This window comes from Natator depressus, chromosome 3 (assembly GCF_965152275.1).
Source record: "Natator depressus isolate rNatDep1 chromosome 3, rNatDep2.hap1, whole genome shotgun sequence".
In the NCBI taxonomy this organism is placed as follows: domain Eukaryota; kingdom Metazoa; phylum Chordata; order Testudines; family Cheloniidae; genus Natator; species Natator depressus.
In genome coordinates this window covers 148,971,772-148,986,727 of record NC_134236.1, presented here as the reverse complement: position 1 = coordinate 148,986,727, position 14,956 = coordinate 148,971,772, and the positions used below count along the sequence as shown (strand labels likewise).

The 14,956-nt window shown below is 50.3% G+C and overlaps 1 protein-coding gene across 2 annotated transcripts in view; it reads left to right on the top strand.

The window, feature by feature from the left end:
- Positions 1-14,956, top strand: part of XPO5 (exportin 5) — a 37,348-nt gene that overhangs the window by 16,982 nt on the left and 5,410 nt on the right. For both annotated transcript variants that reach the window (XM_074949048.1, XM_074949049.1), the window contains exons 19-27: positions 159-358; positions 1,213-1,312; positions 2,348-2,529; positions 8,155-8,255; positions 9,899-9,995; positions 10,520-10,656; positions 11,500-11,597; positions 12,453-12,499; positions 13,122-13,216. In XM_074949048.1, coding sequence (XP_074805149.1) covers positions 159-358; positions 1,213-1,312; positions 2,348-2,529; positions 8,155-8,255; positions 9,899-9,995; positions 10,520-10,656; positions 11,500-11,597; positions 12,453-12,499; positions 13,122-13,216 — 1,057 coding nt within the window. The remainder of the gene's footprint in view (positions 1-158; positions 359-1,212; positions 1,313-2,347; positions 2,530-8,154; positions 8,256-9,898; positions 9,996-10,519; positions 10,657-11,499; positions 11,598-12,452; positions 12,500-13,121; positions 13,217-14,956) is intronic.

Genomic DNA, 14,956 nt, shown 5'->3' with positions numbered 1-14,956 from the left:
AAGGGAAGATCAGAACAGGCCCTACTCATCCAGCTATTTCCTGCATCTTGTGTGTGGGAATACAGTACATACCAGTCTGTCTCTTCCCCCCAAAAGTGAGTGCAGCATCCCCAGTCAGGTGGGTGAGTGACAATGTCCTGCTTGGGTCTTTGTTCCAGCCTAACTTTGAGATGCTGTATAACCACGTGAAGCAACTGTTGTCCAATGAGCTGCTCCTGACGCAGATGGAGAAGTGCGCTCTCATGGAGGCCCTGGTCCTCATCAGCAACCAATTCAAGGACTACCAGCGGCAGAAGGTTTTCCTGGAGGAGCTCATGTCTCCTGTTGCCAACCTGTGGCTCTCTGAAGAGATGCAGAGGTACATGGTCCACATTAACCATTCCTGAGCTAGAGCTGAAGATGGTGCAGAGATTCCAGGGGCTACCATGTGCCTCCGTCTAGAGAATGTGTGCAGCAGAGGAGCATCGCTTTGTGCCTCCTGTGTTTGCTAGCCACAAGCCCTCTGCACTCTTAAGAAATTTGGCCATGCTTTGAGTCCCTGCTAATAGCCCAGGAGATGGAAAAGCTTCTTGGTGTGGAGTATATCTAAACAGCACATGCTGGGAAGGGGTATGGGGCCACAGCACTCTCCAAACCTCTGACAAAAAGGGGAGTCAAAATACCCCCTTCGCTGACCTCCTGGAGAAGCCATGTGTGCAGAGCTGCTGTCCTCTGCCAGCACCTGGGAAAGCTGCCACGCAGCAGCTAGAAGCAGAATTACTGAGCTTTGAAAGGTGCAAAAGGGCTTCTCTGGAATATTCCTTAACTGAACTGAAAGAGGTGCTGGGCTGTAGGTGGACTGTGCATGGGGATATTCGGAGAGCGGTTTGTTGGCTTGTTTCTGCAATTCTGGGCCAAGTCAGCAGAGCTTGATGCGGAGAAGCAGACTACAGCTCAGCCTGTTTCACCAGCCTGGCCTGATCTTGGATCACTTGGCATTGATGAGGCCTTGTGTACAGTGAGGGGGTCAGTTTCATTAAACTGAAAGGGGAAGCTAAGCGCAGTTGTTGAGGGCGGTCACCTTGAGTTCACCTTTAAGATGAATTGACTGACTGTGGTGAATAGGACTTTTGACTATCTGTGCTGGGACAGCATTTATCGCAGATGCCAGACTCTGCTTAAAGGTCCTCAGTGCTTTTGATAATCCCAGGCTTGCTCGTTTCTGCCCCTCAGAGTCCTATCAGATCCTGAAGCTTTCATCTCCTACGTGGGTGCTGACAACAAAATCACTGATCCCGTTTTGGAAGATCCCAGTGGCCTGAACCGATCTAGAGTGAGTATCCATTACCTGGGGAGGCTCGGTCTTTGGAGAGTGGCAAGTAATTCCTCTGCCTTCTACACGTGCTCACCTATTCTGCCTCTTGAATAGGGCCTTGTGCAAGACCTGTCCTAAACATGCGCCTTTTGTTGAACCCAGATCACTACGTCGTTCATACTGCAGAATGGCGGATGGCTTCTGACTCTAGCTCAGTGGACATGGGTCACGTAAGAGAAGCAGGATCATGTCTCCCGTTCCCCCATCCCTGTGTGGTATATAGAATTCTGTAACCCTGCAAGGCAGGAGTCTTGCTGTATTCCTCACGCGGTAGTTCACAAGCCTTTGTGCTTGGTATAGCTCAGGCTCTTTTTGGAGCAGTCTGTTTTGTGGATGCAGTTGGGTTAAGGCTGGATGTTTTGGGTAATGTGGTGCAGTGAATTGCGATTCCCAAGTGAAGCATTCTGGAAAGCGTGAGACTAAGGCTGCGTTGTGTGGTGTGGCGTGTAACTCAAATACTCACCAGGACCTGGTGTTGTATGAGAGGCTAGCTGCAGGATGTCTTCGCTGCACACTGGTAGTTGCTGTCTTCAGGGTTTGGCAGATGTGGAAATGCCGATGGTAGGACTCTGCTTGTGACAGAAACTAATGCGGTTTTAGGCAGTTGCAGGAATGTGGAGTTTCTGGTCAGTCCATGATGTGTGCGGGGAAATGAGACAGTGATGACTTCAATGTTTCCTTTTAGAGGGTGCCCCACGTGGTCATTTGGACTCGGCGAGACCTTCTGCATTGACACTGTGTGTCCAGTAATAAGCTCCTGTGCTATTCCTGCATGTCAAGGGGTTCTTGCAAACTCTGGAAGGTATCAGGATAGTGTGAGGGATCTTCTCATGCGCACGTTCCCCCGAGGCAGCCCCGCCCTCCGGGTTGGGCAAGTGGAGTGCCATCCCAGGAGAAGGGCCAGGGGGAGAGGGTTCTCTCTGGCCTTCTGTTGCTTTTGCTTGCACCTTTGCTAAGAAGAGTTCTCTCCATGTCTTTTTTGTTTTGCTGTAGATAAGCTTTTGCGTGTACACCATTCTGGGAGTTGTGAAACGGGCTCGTTGGCCCACTACCCTGGAAGAGGCTAAGGCCGGAGGATTTGTGATCGGGTGCATGCCCAGCGGCAATCCGATCTACCGTAACCCCTGCACTGAGCAGGTCCTGAAACTTCTCGACAACTTGCTCGCTCTCATAAGGTGGGTCGAGTTGACGTGACACCAGTTATGCTGACTAAACAGTCTCTGGAAGTGAACCTGCAATGTATGTTGTGTTCTCTGAGCGTGTTCTCCCATTGAAGCCAACGGGAGCACAGGCTTGGGCACCTGCACCAGTGCTGTTCCCGACTGTTCTCAGTGGGGAATGGGACTGGGGAAGTGAGCCTTCTCCGCACGCACAGCCCTGGCCCATGAGATTCCATTAAAGCCAATGGGAGCTCAGGCTGGGGTTGCCTCCCCCACCTCCACTTCCACCTGGGAATGTGTCCAACCTAAAGCTGCCTCCCTGACTAACCAAGTATTTCTCAACTAACATCTCTGCTCTGCCTTCAGCCCCCACCAGGCCACCTCTCCAGTCACCACCAGAGCAGGGCCTGCTCTCCTGGCGTCCAGTGGGAGTTTGCTTTAGTCTCGCTTCAGTACTAAGTTGAGCTTCTTTGATCTGGCTGCCTGAAGCGTGATCTGCCATTGAAACCAATGGGGGCTCATGCTAAGGCTCTTTCTGTGCCTTGCAGTGCCTCCTCTCGGTGTACCCGCTGGGAGTCTGCATCGTGTGTCTGCAGCTTGGCCAGGGTGGAGGTGAGATGAAGGTGGTTCAGGTTGGGTGGGAGGAGGAGTTCTGGATTGTGCCGTTCCCTCACCCGGTGATGCAGTGTTAGGAGAGTAACAGCTCTCTGAGCTACCCCTTGGTGGATTCTCTGTGACTGCCGATAGGGAAGCATTGCTGGGCTTGGGGCTGGTTCTCAACCTCGCGCTGGCCAGTGATGAGTGTAGTGTATGAGGCCGTTCCCCCCCCTTCTGGAGCTGGGTGGCAGGTGGGAATTGTGTTTAATCGCCACATAGCTTTTCAGCACTCAGCTCTATGGGGATGAGGCCCATGTAGGGCACTGTCTAACCAGGTTCTTAAAATATGAGTCACTGACCAAATCAGGACAGTGCTGCTGCAGTTGTGAAGAGCGGGGAGGGGTAGGTGTATAGTCTTGGCCCACTCAAGCAAATTCCTCTTTACAAGGTGTAGGCTGAGCACTTTAGCCCATTGTCAGTGTTGAGCTATCCAGTTGCTATTGATGCAGCAGGGATGAGATTTGCCCTTTACTCGTGAAGGTGGAAGATCCCATGCGTCAGTTCTTTTTGCAGGTTGTGAGCTCTCTGGGCAGACAGTCTCATGCAGAGTTTCCTGGGTGCTGAGCACTTCGTCAGTGTATGTTTATATGGCATCATGTCTCTGAAATCCACCAAACCAGTGTCCAAGTGAGCATTCCCACTCCTTGAAGCAGGCTGATGGCCGAGGCTGAGTGAGCTGTTTGCCTTTACAGTCATTGCACTGCCAGTACCAGGCTAGTACTTAGTAAAGGCTTTAGGATACCTGTGTGACAAGCCTAGGAAACTAAATTCCACCCTTGTACGTCAGTAAACTCCCATTGTACTGGTTCTAAAGAAGCAGAAGCTCCAGTATTTGCTCTGTTGCTAGTGCTCCTTCTCCAGTGCTGTGGAAGTGGCTCCGTTGCTGTTTTCTGTGGGGATGCACCAGTGTTCCCATTAAGGCTTTTCTGCCCCATACTGATGGAACCACCGGTTTTAGGCATGTCTGAGAAGTAGATTGTAGCGTATTGCAGTGGCTTGCACTTGATCCTCAAAGGCACCCTCCCTTTCCCAATGGAGTTCTCGAGGCTGGTGCTGCACCTGGAAAAACTGAATGGTTGAGATGTTGAAAGTGACCAGCCTCCTGCCTTTTACCTTACTTTGCTGAGCACGGGAGGTGAGGTCCAACTCTGTATGGCTGCCCCAGTCTGCAGGATGCAGGGATTTCTCTGTGGTTGCTCTAGATTTGCAAAATTACACATAAGCAGCATTGGAGCTGCCAGGAAAGGGTAGAGCTTGTGTTGTGCTTCTCTCTGGAGTTGTTTCTGCTCTCCCAGTGTGTATGTCCCCTGCACTTGTCTCCTAGGGTACCTGTTAATATGGATGTCACGAGGGGCTGTGAGGTCTGGAAAAGACCATGTGGGGAGGTACAGTGTAAGGGCAAAGCGTGGCTGCCTGGAGTGGTAATTGCAGGATCAGGACAATAACTGCCTTATTGTTGGGATCGATCATTGCTCATAGCACTATGCCAATAGGCCAACTATCTGGGAGAATCAGCCAGCTTCTGCATGGTAAATATGCCACTGAGGAGAAGGGGCTTAGGGTAGGAGCTGGGAACTCTTGCAGGATGGATTGGCTGACTTGAGAGAGACTGGATCGGTAGGAGGCAGCCACATAAATTCTCCTGAGCAGCTGAGTTGAACTGTAAGTAAAGAAGCCCCTTCAAAGCAGGACTGTTCTCCAGTGTAAATGGTTGTGTTTATTCCTCTCTGGGTGTCTTGTCTCATCCTTTGTGCCATGTATGGGAGTAGATAGAGGCTGTGAAAACACACAGTAGTTACAAGGTCTGCGCTAAGGTAAGTAGTATGTGGAATAGGTCCTCAGTCTTGGCCATGCCTTTAGGGAGATGGCCAGTGAGCTGATATGGTAAATAGGTAACTCCTCTGAGGCAGTCCGCGTGCATGTTGAGGGGCATAGGTAGTGTAATGTAACCTCAGCTGGCCAGTTCTTTTATGCCTGACCTAACTTGCCTTTCGCTGTTTTGGTGGTTGTGTGAATATTTGTTGAATGGGCTTGAAATTGCTCCATTAATTACTTGTCGCTTGCAGCTTGTTGGCCAATCATTTCCCTTATCCTCTGGTATTTTAGTTTATCCAGCTGCTTTTGGCTTCTGGTTATCTTTATTTCCTGCCTGAATAACGGTGCCCCCGGCCTTGGACATGATCTCTGCCTCTGGAGAAAGGGGAGTTTCCTGGAGTCAGCAGCTGCACAGACTGACTCACCCAGCATCTTCTATACCTAGGATCTGTTCCTGTTGCATTAGAAACAAGCTTATCATGTGCCCTGCACAGCCACAGGGCTCTTTCTGAATCCATCTTGACAAGATACTGCTTTTATACAGCATCCGTGTCCTTGGTGGATCAGGTGTACAGATATATATAATATGCTCTGGGGAACTCCCTTTTTTCCAATATGGGAGGCTCTGAAAGGCCAATCCTATGGCCCAGAAGATTTAGTCTCAGCACAGGAGACACTGCCTGCCTGTTGAGCGGAGCTCTGTTTCTCTGAAAACACAGCCCCCATGCCCTGCCATATCCTTTCCTTGGGTCTTTCCCGTATTATAAATACATCTATTAGGAATGTCCTTTTTATGTTTTTTCTTTGGTGATGAATTCCCCAAAGGCCTCTTTGCCCTCTCGATTATGCTCATGGGTCACATTTTGATCTTGTCGTACGAAGTGGCTGAATTCTACCATGCACGGTGGCTGTGCTTTCATGAGGAGCAGCAGATCAGCCCCTCATGTAACCTGTTACTGCTGTAGCTTTGCTGAGCCATTAGCCAGGGGAGATTGACCTTTATCTGACTGAGCATCTGCTCGTGCCTCTGCCTGTGATATTGCGGCGGTCACACAAGATAATTTTTGTGATCCCTTCTGACATTAAACTCTATGGCTCATGCAACTCTACTACCAATTTAAGAAAATGTTCTAAGATAGGACCCAAGACAGAGGCCTGCGAGATGTGATACTCTGATCCTCACCGGACTGACCAGACAACCTCTTTGGTCAGCATAATGTTCCAAACCCACCCTGCTGCCGGACTAACCGCCAGCTCCATAATCCTGAGTTTGGAATGCAATATGGCTTAGTCAGCGTCCAACCACGTCCCTTTGCTCCAGCTGTTATTAGCATGAAACAGGCTGGAGAGACACACGAGGTGACTGTTTAAAGATGAAGCTCCTTTGGCTGGTTGTGCCACATAGCACTGCGTAAGTGGTTTTGTGTAAGCCTCCGATAGGGGTATGTAGCACTCTCTGAGCCTGTAAGGCAGCATTTTCCAAATTTGTTTTTGAAAGCTGAACCCTTGTCTATAATTTGCAGCAAGCGCTGGTGTAAATCTTCCCCACAGTAGTCTGCCACACGCCAAATGTCTGTGCGGCCTCTGCTTAGCAGTAAAAGTTCTGTGGTGCACTTCGGTCTGTTCCCATTTCAAACTGGGTTAGATCAAAGCACACCAGGGAACTTTTAGTGCATGGCAAGGGGGACCACATGGGTAATTAGTGTGCAGGGGGCTACTGCAGGGTAGATTTACACCTCAGCTTGTCAAGGACTAGCTATTCATGTAGACAAGCCCGGAGTCCCCTTTCAGGGAAGTAAAACCAGTCATGACCTCCTTTCTGCCCCACTGTGTGGTGTTAAAAGCCTACCCAAAATGAGTGGTCAGTCAGAGTAGATTGTTTAGACCTTCATGTACTTCCTCTGCTCCCTTATATGCCTTGAACAGTGAAATAGTTAATACTGGTTACAACTAAAATATCATCACTGGCATCTGTGTTAGCACTCATTGAACTGAATGGGATAGTTCACACCTCAGAGCTGTGTTTGTTTCAGGCTCTCTGCAAACTCAGGCAGAGATTGCTGCATCTTTTGTACTTGGGTCATCTCTTTGAAGGTTTTCTTCATGACAATAGCAGCTAGAGACTTATTTAAACAAAAAAAAGAAAGCTGAGACTCTGGAGAACAATTGAGGCTTGTCTGTGCCCCCTGCCCCCAGCTAGTCCTTCACGCCCCCCAGGGGAGCGCGCACCCCACTTTGGGAAACGCTGCTCTAGGGGGAGATACTGAGTTGCCCTTGATCACCTCTAGCAGCAGGTACAATGGCATTGCAGTTTTGGAGGAGGCTGTTGGGCCGTTTGGCTGCAGGATTTATGCTGTGTGCAGCTGTCGACGCCCAGAGTGGAGGTCTGAGGTCTCAAAGGAGAGAGGTAGGTGAGAGAGACACCCCCTGCTGAGACAGGCTCTGAGAGTCACTACTCTGACTAGTGAGGGACCCTTTTTGGCCTGGATGGCAAAGGACCACCCACCCTTGGCTGAATTGGGATCCATCACAGAGAGGTGACAGTGAGTGGCTATCTCCTGGTTATGCAGAACTCTTCCCTGCCGGATGCATTGTCCAGGGGGCATATGTCTCTGCCACACTGCCACTTGTAACATGTGTATATTAGGCTGTTGTGCTCCCTAGAGTTCCTCCAGTGCCGCCTGCCACTCTGGGGACTGTGACCCATCCCTGAGGTGCAGCGTGTGTATTTCGGAGCTGGGACAGCCTCTCCCTCTGCTGGGCCATTGGGTGCAGAAGATCTTGCTGGAAACAGAATTCATGTCTGTGGGGTTTTTAAATATAATCTCTGGCCGCACTGGCCAAGCTAATGAGCTGTTGCCAGTGTCGACTGGAGAACTGTTGGGAGTCTTTGCTGCTAGCGCTCGAAAAGGGTGGGGTGAACGGGTGGGAATGTGAGGGGGCAGCTGGGAACTCCAGGACAGGAGGTGGAGTCTCTCCATGTCTCTGGAGTATGAGCTTCCCTGATGTTTTCCCAGGTGGAGAAGGGGGATCCCATGCACAAGTGCTTGGTCTCACCTTCCTCAGCCACAGAGGAGCTGTTGACAGGCTGAAGGTGGAGGATTCCATTGCAAAGCAGCAAAGGGGCTTGACTTGCATGAGTATAAACTACTTTCCCTTCTCTTTCAGGACCCACAACAATCTCTACATGCCAGAGATGGTGGCTAAGCTGGGGGAAACATTTGCAAAGGCTTTAGATATGCTGGAAGTGGAGAAGAATGCCATCCTAGGTAAAGACAGCCAGCTCATCTTCATCTGAATCAACCTTCCTACCCAGTTCACCGGCAGGAAGTTGTAGCACAAACCCCCATCTCCCTATCTCGGCTGGGGGGGCATTACAGCTTCCTGGCAGTTCATTCCCAAAAGAGGGACTGAGCTACTCATGTGTGTCTGTCTGTCAGCTGCATTAATTTTTCCATGTATACACATCTGGATCTGTGTGCTCCCATAACTAGATCATTGTTCCACAGTAACACTGCCTGCCATAGGAGCAGAAACCTGCCATCTCGGCATCCTCAGTAGAAATCTGGCCCCTGCCATTTGCCTCTAGTCATTATAAGTAAGGCCCTATCAAATTCACAGCCATGAAAAACGCGTCACAGACCGTGAAATCTGGCCTTTTGTGTGCTTTTACTCTATACTATACAGATTTCATGGGGGAGACCAGCAATTCTCAAATTGAGGATCCTGACCCAAAGGGAGTTGCAGGGGGATCACAAGGTTATTTTAGGGGCGGGATCATGGTATTTCCACTCTTATTTCTGCACTGCCTTCAGAGCTGGGCGGCTGGAGAGGAGCAGCTGTTGGCCGGGTGCCCAGCTCTGAAGGCAGTGCCCCGCCAGCAGCAGCGCAGAAGTAAGGGTAACAGTAATGCAACCCTCTCCTACAATAGCCTTGCAACCCTCCCACCCCAGCAAGTCCTTTTTGGGTCAGGACCCCTACAATTACAGTACTGCGAAATTTCAGATTTAAATAGCTGAAATCGTGAAATTTACTATTTTAAAAAACCTGTCAGTGTGAAATTGACCAAAATGGACTATGAATTTGGTAGGGCCCGAATTATAAGTAGGTTTTCAGAACCTCATCCAACAGATTTGGGATGCATCAGGCATGTTAATATATGAAGTGTTCTGTGTAACCAGGGAAGGATGGTCCTGGGGTTAAGGCACTGGCCTGGAACTCGGGAGATCAGGGTTCAATTTCTGACTCTCTCACAAACTCACTGTGACCTCATCAAGTCACTTCATCTCCCTGTGCCTTTGCTCCCCATCTGTAAAACAGGGATAAGCCTTCCTCTCTTTAGGCTGGAAGCTCTTCAGGCAGAGACTGTCTCTTCCGAGGTGTTACAGCACCTAGGCCACTGGGGCCCTGCTGGAACTCTAGAGGCTACCATGGTGCTAATGACTTGCACCTAGTGAGTCTGGCCAGCCCTCAAGACAGCAGGTGACTATTAAAGAGCCCACAGGGGCTGTTGGAAGAGGGGTTGCAGAACTGGCAGGTTCTCTTCTGGCCTACTTTGAAAGGCTGGCCCTGTCATCCTATCCAGCGCAGTGAAGAGCGGCTAACGGAGCTGTTGGAAGTTGCACACGCTTTTGCTGCATTTCCCTAAGCTTAGAGAGCTGCCACATGTATATAGTGGGTATGTCCAGTCAGCAATTGTCCAGATGTGGGGGTTCTGTTGGGTGTGTGGTATTGGTGTTGTAAATGGGCTGGCTGCCTCCTAGCCTCGCTGCTTGGTTCCACGTTATTGTGCTGAGCACCTCACTCTGTGCTCTCCTAGCCACCAGGCCTGGCTTAATTGGGGCTGCTGTGAAGGTGCTGTAGGATGGTTTGAGGTCTGTGGTTGATATATTTGATTTTCCTTTCCCTTCAGGTCTCCCTCAGCCTCTCCTGGAGCTTTATGACTCTCCTGTTTACAAAACCATCTTAGAAAGGATGCAGGGCTTCTTCTGTACCCTCTATGACAATTGGTAAGATCTCCCTCACACAGTCACTGATCAGCTGTAACCTGGAGTGGACCATCCTGGGGAGGGGGGATGGCATTCTGACCTCAGCTAGCGGACAGCTTTCCATGTGTGTGCACTATGGTTTTTTCTAATATCCAAGTGACCATGAGCAGTGATGAACTACACAGAGCTCCTGTAACCCACCAAACATACCTGGTGTGCAGCTGCCAGATTAGCAACACAGGCTGGTGGGTCTCCTGATAACTCTTCCACTGTCAGCTTGTAATACCCTGACCTAGTTTGCTGCTTGTGTCCTATTTCAGGGTTAGTAACATCAGCACTTGGGAATGCTTGGTGCTTAGATACTTCAGGGATGGTCCCTCTGCACATTCCTGAGAGAGGGATCCCATAGTGAAACTTCCTGTGGGCTTTATGTAGCCACAAGGCAAACACGTCTCCAGAGTGGAGCCCTTCCAGCCTTTGCTACCATGGGAGGCATCGCATCTGTTGTGCAGCTTAGCTCACTTATACCTGGCTTTTCATTGTAGTTTTCACATCCTGGGTAATGCCGGCCCGTCAATGCAGCAAGACTTCTACACTGTTGACGGCCTCGCCAGCCAGTTCCTCAACTCAGCCTTTGTTAACCTCAACAATATTCCCGACTACAGGCTGCGCCCCATGCTTCGTATCCTTTGGCTGTGGCCTGAAACCAGCCCAGCAACCACTACAGAATGTGGCAGAAGGCTTTCCAAAACTGCTCTGGCTTCACAGTCCCTCCCCCTCCTCTCCAAGGCTGAGCCAGTGGCGGGAGTAGGGAAGTTAGATCAAATTAAATAAATCCTGCCTCTGCCCCCCTTACATTGTGGCTAGGACTGTTCTGCTCTGTTTAGTGGAGCGTGAGCAGGTGCACCTCGAAAGGCACTGCAAAAAGCGAAGTCAGCACAGATTACACGTGCAAAGAAGTTGCATTGCCCTGGGCAGCGGCAAGAAGGAGGGCCTCTCTGCCAACAAGTCCAACCTACAACAACCTTTGGGGGCTAAATTTCTCAGGAGGTTGGAAACCGGGTAATCTGGTGACTGGTTCCGACTGGCTGTGTGCAATGAGCTGTGGTGCTCAGTTCGGTTCCCAGGGCACAGCTGTCTACATTGCAAAACTGCAACACCACTTGGCACTAATTGTTCCCTTTCTGGGCAGTCTCAATTGAACGGCCTTCACACACTAAAAGTGGGGCCTCCAAGACCCAGGTCAGGGCTGCTGGGAAGGTGGGCTAGAGAAGCCTGCTGGGCCGCTCTGTGCAGTTCCTGCTCTGACTTCAAATGCTGGTACTGGTGTGAACGGTTCATTGGTGGTTGTCAGTCTGTTTCAGCTAAGAAGCAGAATGCATGGGGCTCTTCCAAGTAGACGATGGAGCACTACACGCTGGGATCTGCAGTCTCCATGCTGTATGGTTGTCAGCTGTGTTGGTGCACTGCAGCCTGCCCTGGCATGAGACTTGAGCTGCATAACTTCCTTAACCAGCCCATGCAGGTGTGTTTGTGAAGCCCTTGGTTCTCTCCTGCCCCTCGGAGCACTACGAAACCCTTCTCTGTCCCATGCTCGGCCCACTCTTCACTTATCTACATGTGGTAAGAAACAGCTTTTTCAGCAGCCCTCCAGCCTCATCCTTAGCAGGGCTCCAAAGCCCAATTACACAGGGAGCAGAGCCTAGAAATTTGACTTTGGCCACTTCAGTGTGTGGAGTCTGGATTCCAGATATCGTCTTGCCCAGTTGCACCCCCTGTGCTGGTGTGTTAGAGTTCCTGGCTGTGAATTTCCAGGCTTGGGGATGTGAGCCCCCCCTGTGGTCTTCAGTCATTTGAATCTCTATAGCCTTAGGCCCTTGGTGAAGCTGGGTCTGCACTCCCTCCTTCTCCCTTTCCTGGTGGGTAACTCTGTAATTCCTAGAGCCAGCACAGCTACACCAGCTTTCCAGCCATCGCTAGGCCTGTGGTTCCCAAACAATGGGTTGTGCCCCAAGTGGGGTTGCTCCACCAGCAGATGGGGTTCTGGTAATCCCAAGTGTGCTACAAAATGGCGTCCCCTGAGCAAAAATGGCATCCTCCACACAGCATGCCCTCACATGTACACTCCATGCAAGATCTTGCTGTGTGGAAGCTGCCATTTTAAAATGGCATCCTTCATGCTGCCTGGAGTTGTGGGAAGCAATACATCTGCAAATGGGTTCATGCAGGGAAAAAGCCTGGGAACCGCTTCAGTAGGAGTTTTCGCTGGGCTCCTGCCCTGTTCAGGGGGTGGGGGAGCTTTGAGAGAGGTATATTTAAACTTCCTTTGAGTCAGACCAGGTTCGTCACAGAGCCACGTCTGGTGGCCAGGATCCTGCCCTGTTGGCTCTGCGGTCTGGTGAATGGTGTTCAGAACTCTGTACGGCGTTTCTGGGATGGCTCCTTGAGGTTATTAAATCTTATCTGGTATTTTTGCAGAGACTGTCCCAGAAATGGCAGGTCATCAGCCAGCGGAGCATACTTTGGTAAGGGATGTGGACTGAAGGAGAGGCAAGGGGTGGGAACCACATCTTGGGATTCTCATCTGGTCTTTTGCCTCCAGCTGTCAGCACTGAGGAAGGGAGTAACCCTCCAATAGCAATATCTGTGAGCTCCGGAGAGTCGTGTCCAGCCCTCCTGATTGGGATGGGAGCACAAGAGACCACCCTCCGGCCCCAGAGAAAGGGAATCAAAATGGAGGTGGTGCTGCTGGGCCTGGGGCTGGAGACTGCAGCTCCTTGGACTCCTAGTCTGTGGGGAGTGTGAGCTGTTGAGCAGCTGCCTGAGGAGTGACTGTTCCCTCCAAGCCTGCAGCGCTGTAAGGGAAGATACCCTGAAAAGGGAGACACCACCCCTCTTGATGCTTCTCCGTGATGCTGAGTCTCTCTCCCGTCCTCACTGGAAAGTGAAGGTCTTGGTTACTCTTTGGTCATGGGAGAAGTTGCTGCCCTCCACTCTTCCGTTAATCTGGGCTGTGATCCAGGCCAGAAGCCTGGCCAGCTGAGTCGTTTGCTCCATGTATGTAGGCAAAGCTAGCATACTAAGGTGCTGCCTCTCTGGTCTCAAAGTGCTCCCCTAAACTTCCCACCATCTTATTTTTCTTTTCAGCGAGGAGGACACGGCAGATGACAACCCTGAGTCCCAGGAGATGCTTGAGGAGCAGCTGGTCAGGTTGCTGACCCGTGAAGTCATGGATCTTATCAGTAAGTGAAACAAGCTGGTTGCAGGATGTCGCAGGGAGAGTCCTGCCCTGGGCAGGAACACGGAGGTTGCCAGACTGCATCATACCTATGGTGTAATGGCCAGCAACGGAAGGCAGATGAGAGAGAAACTGCCCCCATGAAGATCTCATCTAATCCCTAATTGAAATCAGTTTACAGCCTAAAGCAGGAGGTTTATCTTCCTTCCAGTACGTTTTTCTGTTAGCATTAACTATTAGAATTCTGAATATTCTTTGTATCCATGTAGGAGTCCAGCCCCTCTTTGAGTCTTGCTGAATTATTGATTGGTGTCTGATGGGGTACATGTGCTATGTTTCCTTGTGTGTGGGATCAGGGTGGGGGCGTTAGCCCGAGTGCATTGGCACCACCAGGAGCAGAGTCAGGGGCATGGCCAGATCATCATCTTTCTGCTGGTGATCACATCCCTTCTCCCTCTGTGATGAGAACATCTCTCTCTTTCTTTGGCAGTCCCCTTTAATTAGCTCCCAGACTTTCACACACCCCAATCCAGAGTTTGAGGAAATTTATTTCCACATAAGAATTACACCATGTGTGAGAGCCTGACCTTGTGATTCATTTCCTAATTAGCCTCACTCCTTTAGGTTGCTGCACCCTAGCCAGGATCCTGGCACTGAATAAACTTGCTCCAGTGCCCTTTTCACTGCTCAGGATTTCTGAGACAGTCATGTACCCTGTGAAGCCCTGTGACAGGTTCCCCACAGGGTGCTACCTGGAACTGGGGTGCCACTGAGCCCCCCTGCTCCACCAGCCTGGGCTCTCTCTTACACTGTACTGCTGTGACAAGCTGCAGCACCCTCCAGGCTTCAGCCTGCACTTTCCCCAGCATACGCACAGGTAGGGACACACCCAGCTGCAGTTACATGCATACAGGCTCTTTGGCCAGCCCCTGCATGGGAAAGCTACAGCTAGGGCATCTACCAGCTTCTCAGGCCCGCACCCCCTCTGGAGTATAAACCCAAAATTGTACTGTCTTGTGCTGCACAGGAAACTGTACAGCATAAGCTCATAAAATTCGCCCCCTCCCTCAATGTTGAGAGGAATATGCAACAGCCTTTTGCCCTTGAGTTATGATTCCCACACATTGGTTTTAGATAAAGCAAAAATAAGTTTATTATCTACAAAAGATTGATCTGTTTGCTGTCACTTATAATCTAAGTAGATTACCTAGAAAATAAACAAAAACGCAAACTAAACTTAATATACAAAATCGATTGTATATGAATAGCAATTTCTCACCCTAAGAGATGATACAAGCAAGCTGCAGATTCTTAAGGGGCAAGCTGCACTTGCTTACAGCTTGGAATCCCCAGGTGTTCCATTCACAGGCTAAAAATCCCTTGAGCCTGGATCCAGCACTTCCCCCAGTTCAGTCTTTGTTCCTCAGGTGTTTGCAGGCATCTTGTGTGGGGAGTGAAGAACGCCAGACAATGACACTCCCTGCCTTATATAGCTTTTGCATATGGCGGGAACCCTTTGTTTCAAAGCTTGGTCCCCAGACCAGTCTGTGGAAAAATACTGACATCCCAAGATGGAGTCCAGCGTCACGTGGTTTGATCACATGCCCTTGTAGAATCATAGCAGCCATTGGGAGATAAGATTCTCCAAAGGCCTATTGTTTTCCTAATGGTCCATTCCCCACCCACTGTCTAGAATGAAAGCATGTTGTTGTCTAGTCGGCGTTCCCCAGATGTATAACTACAT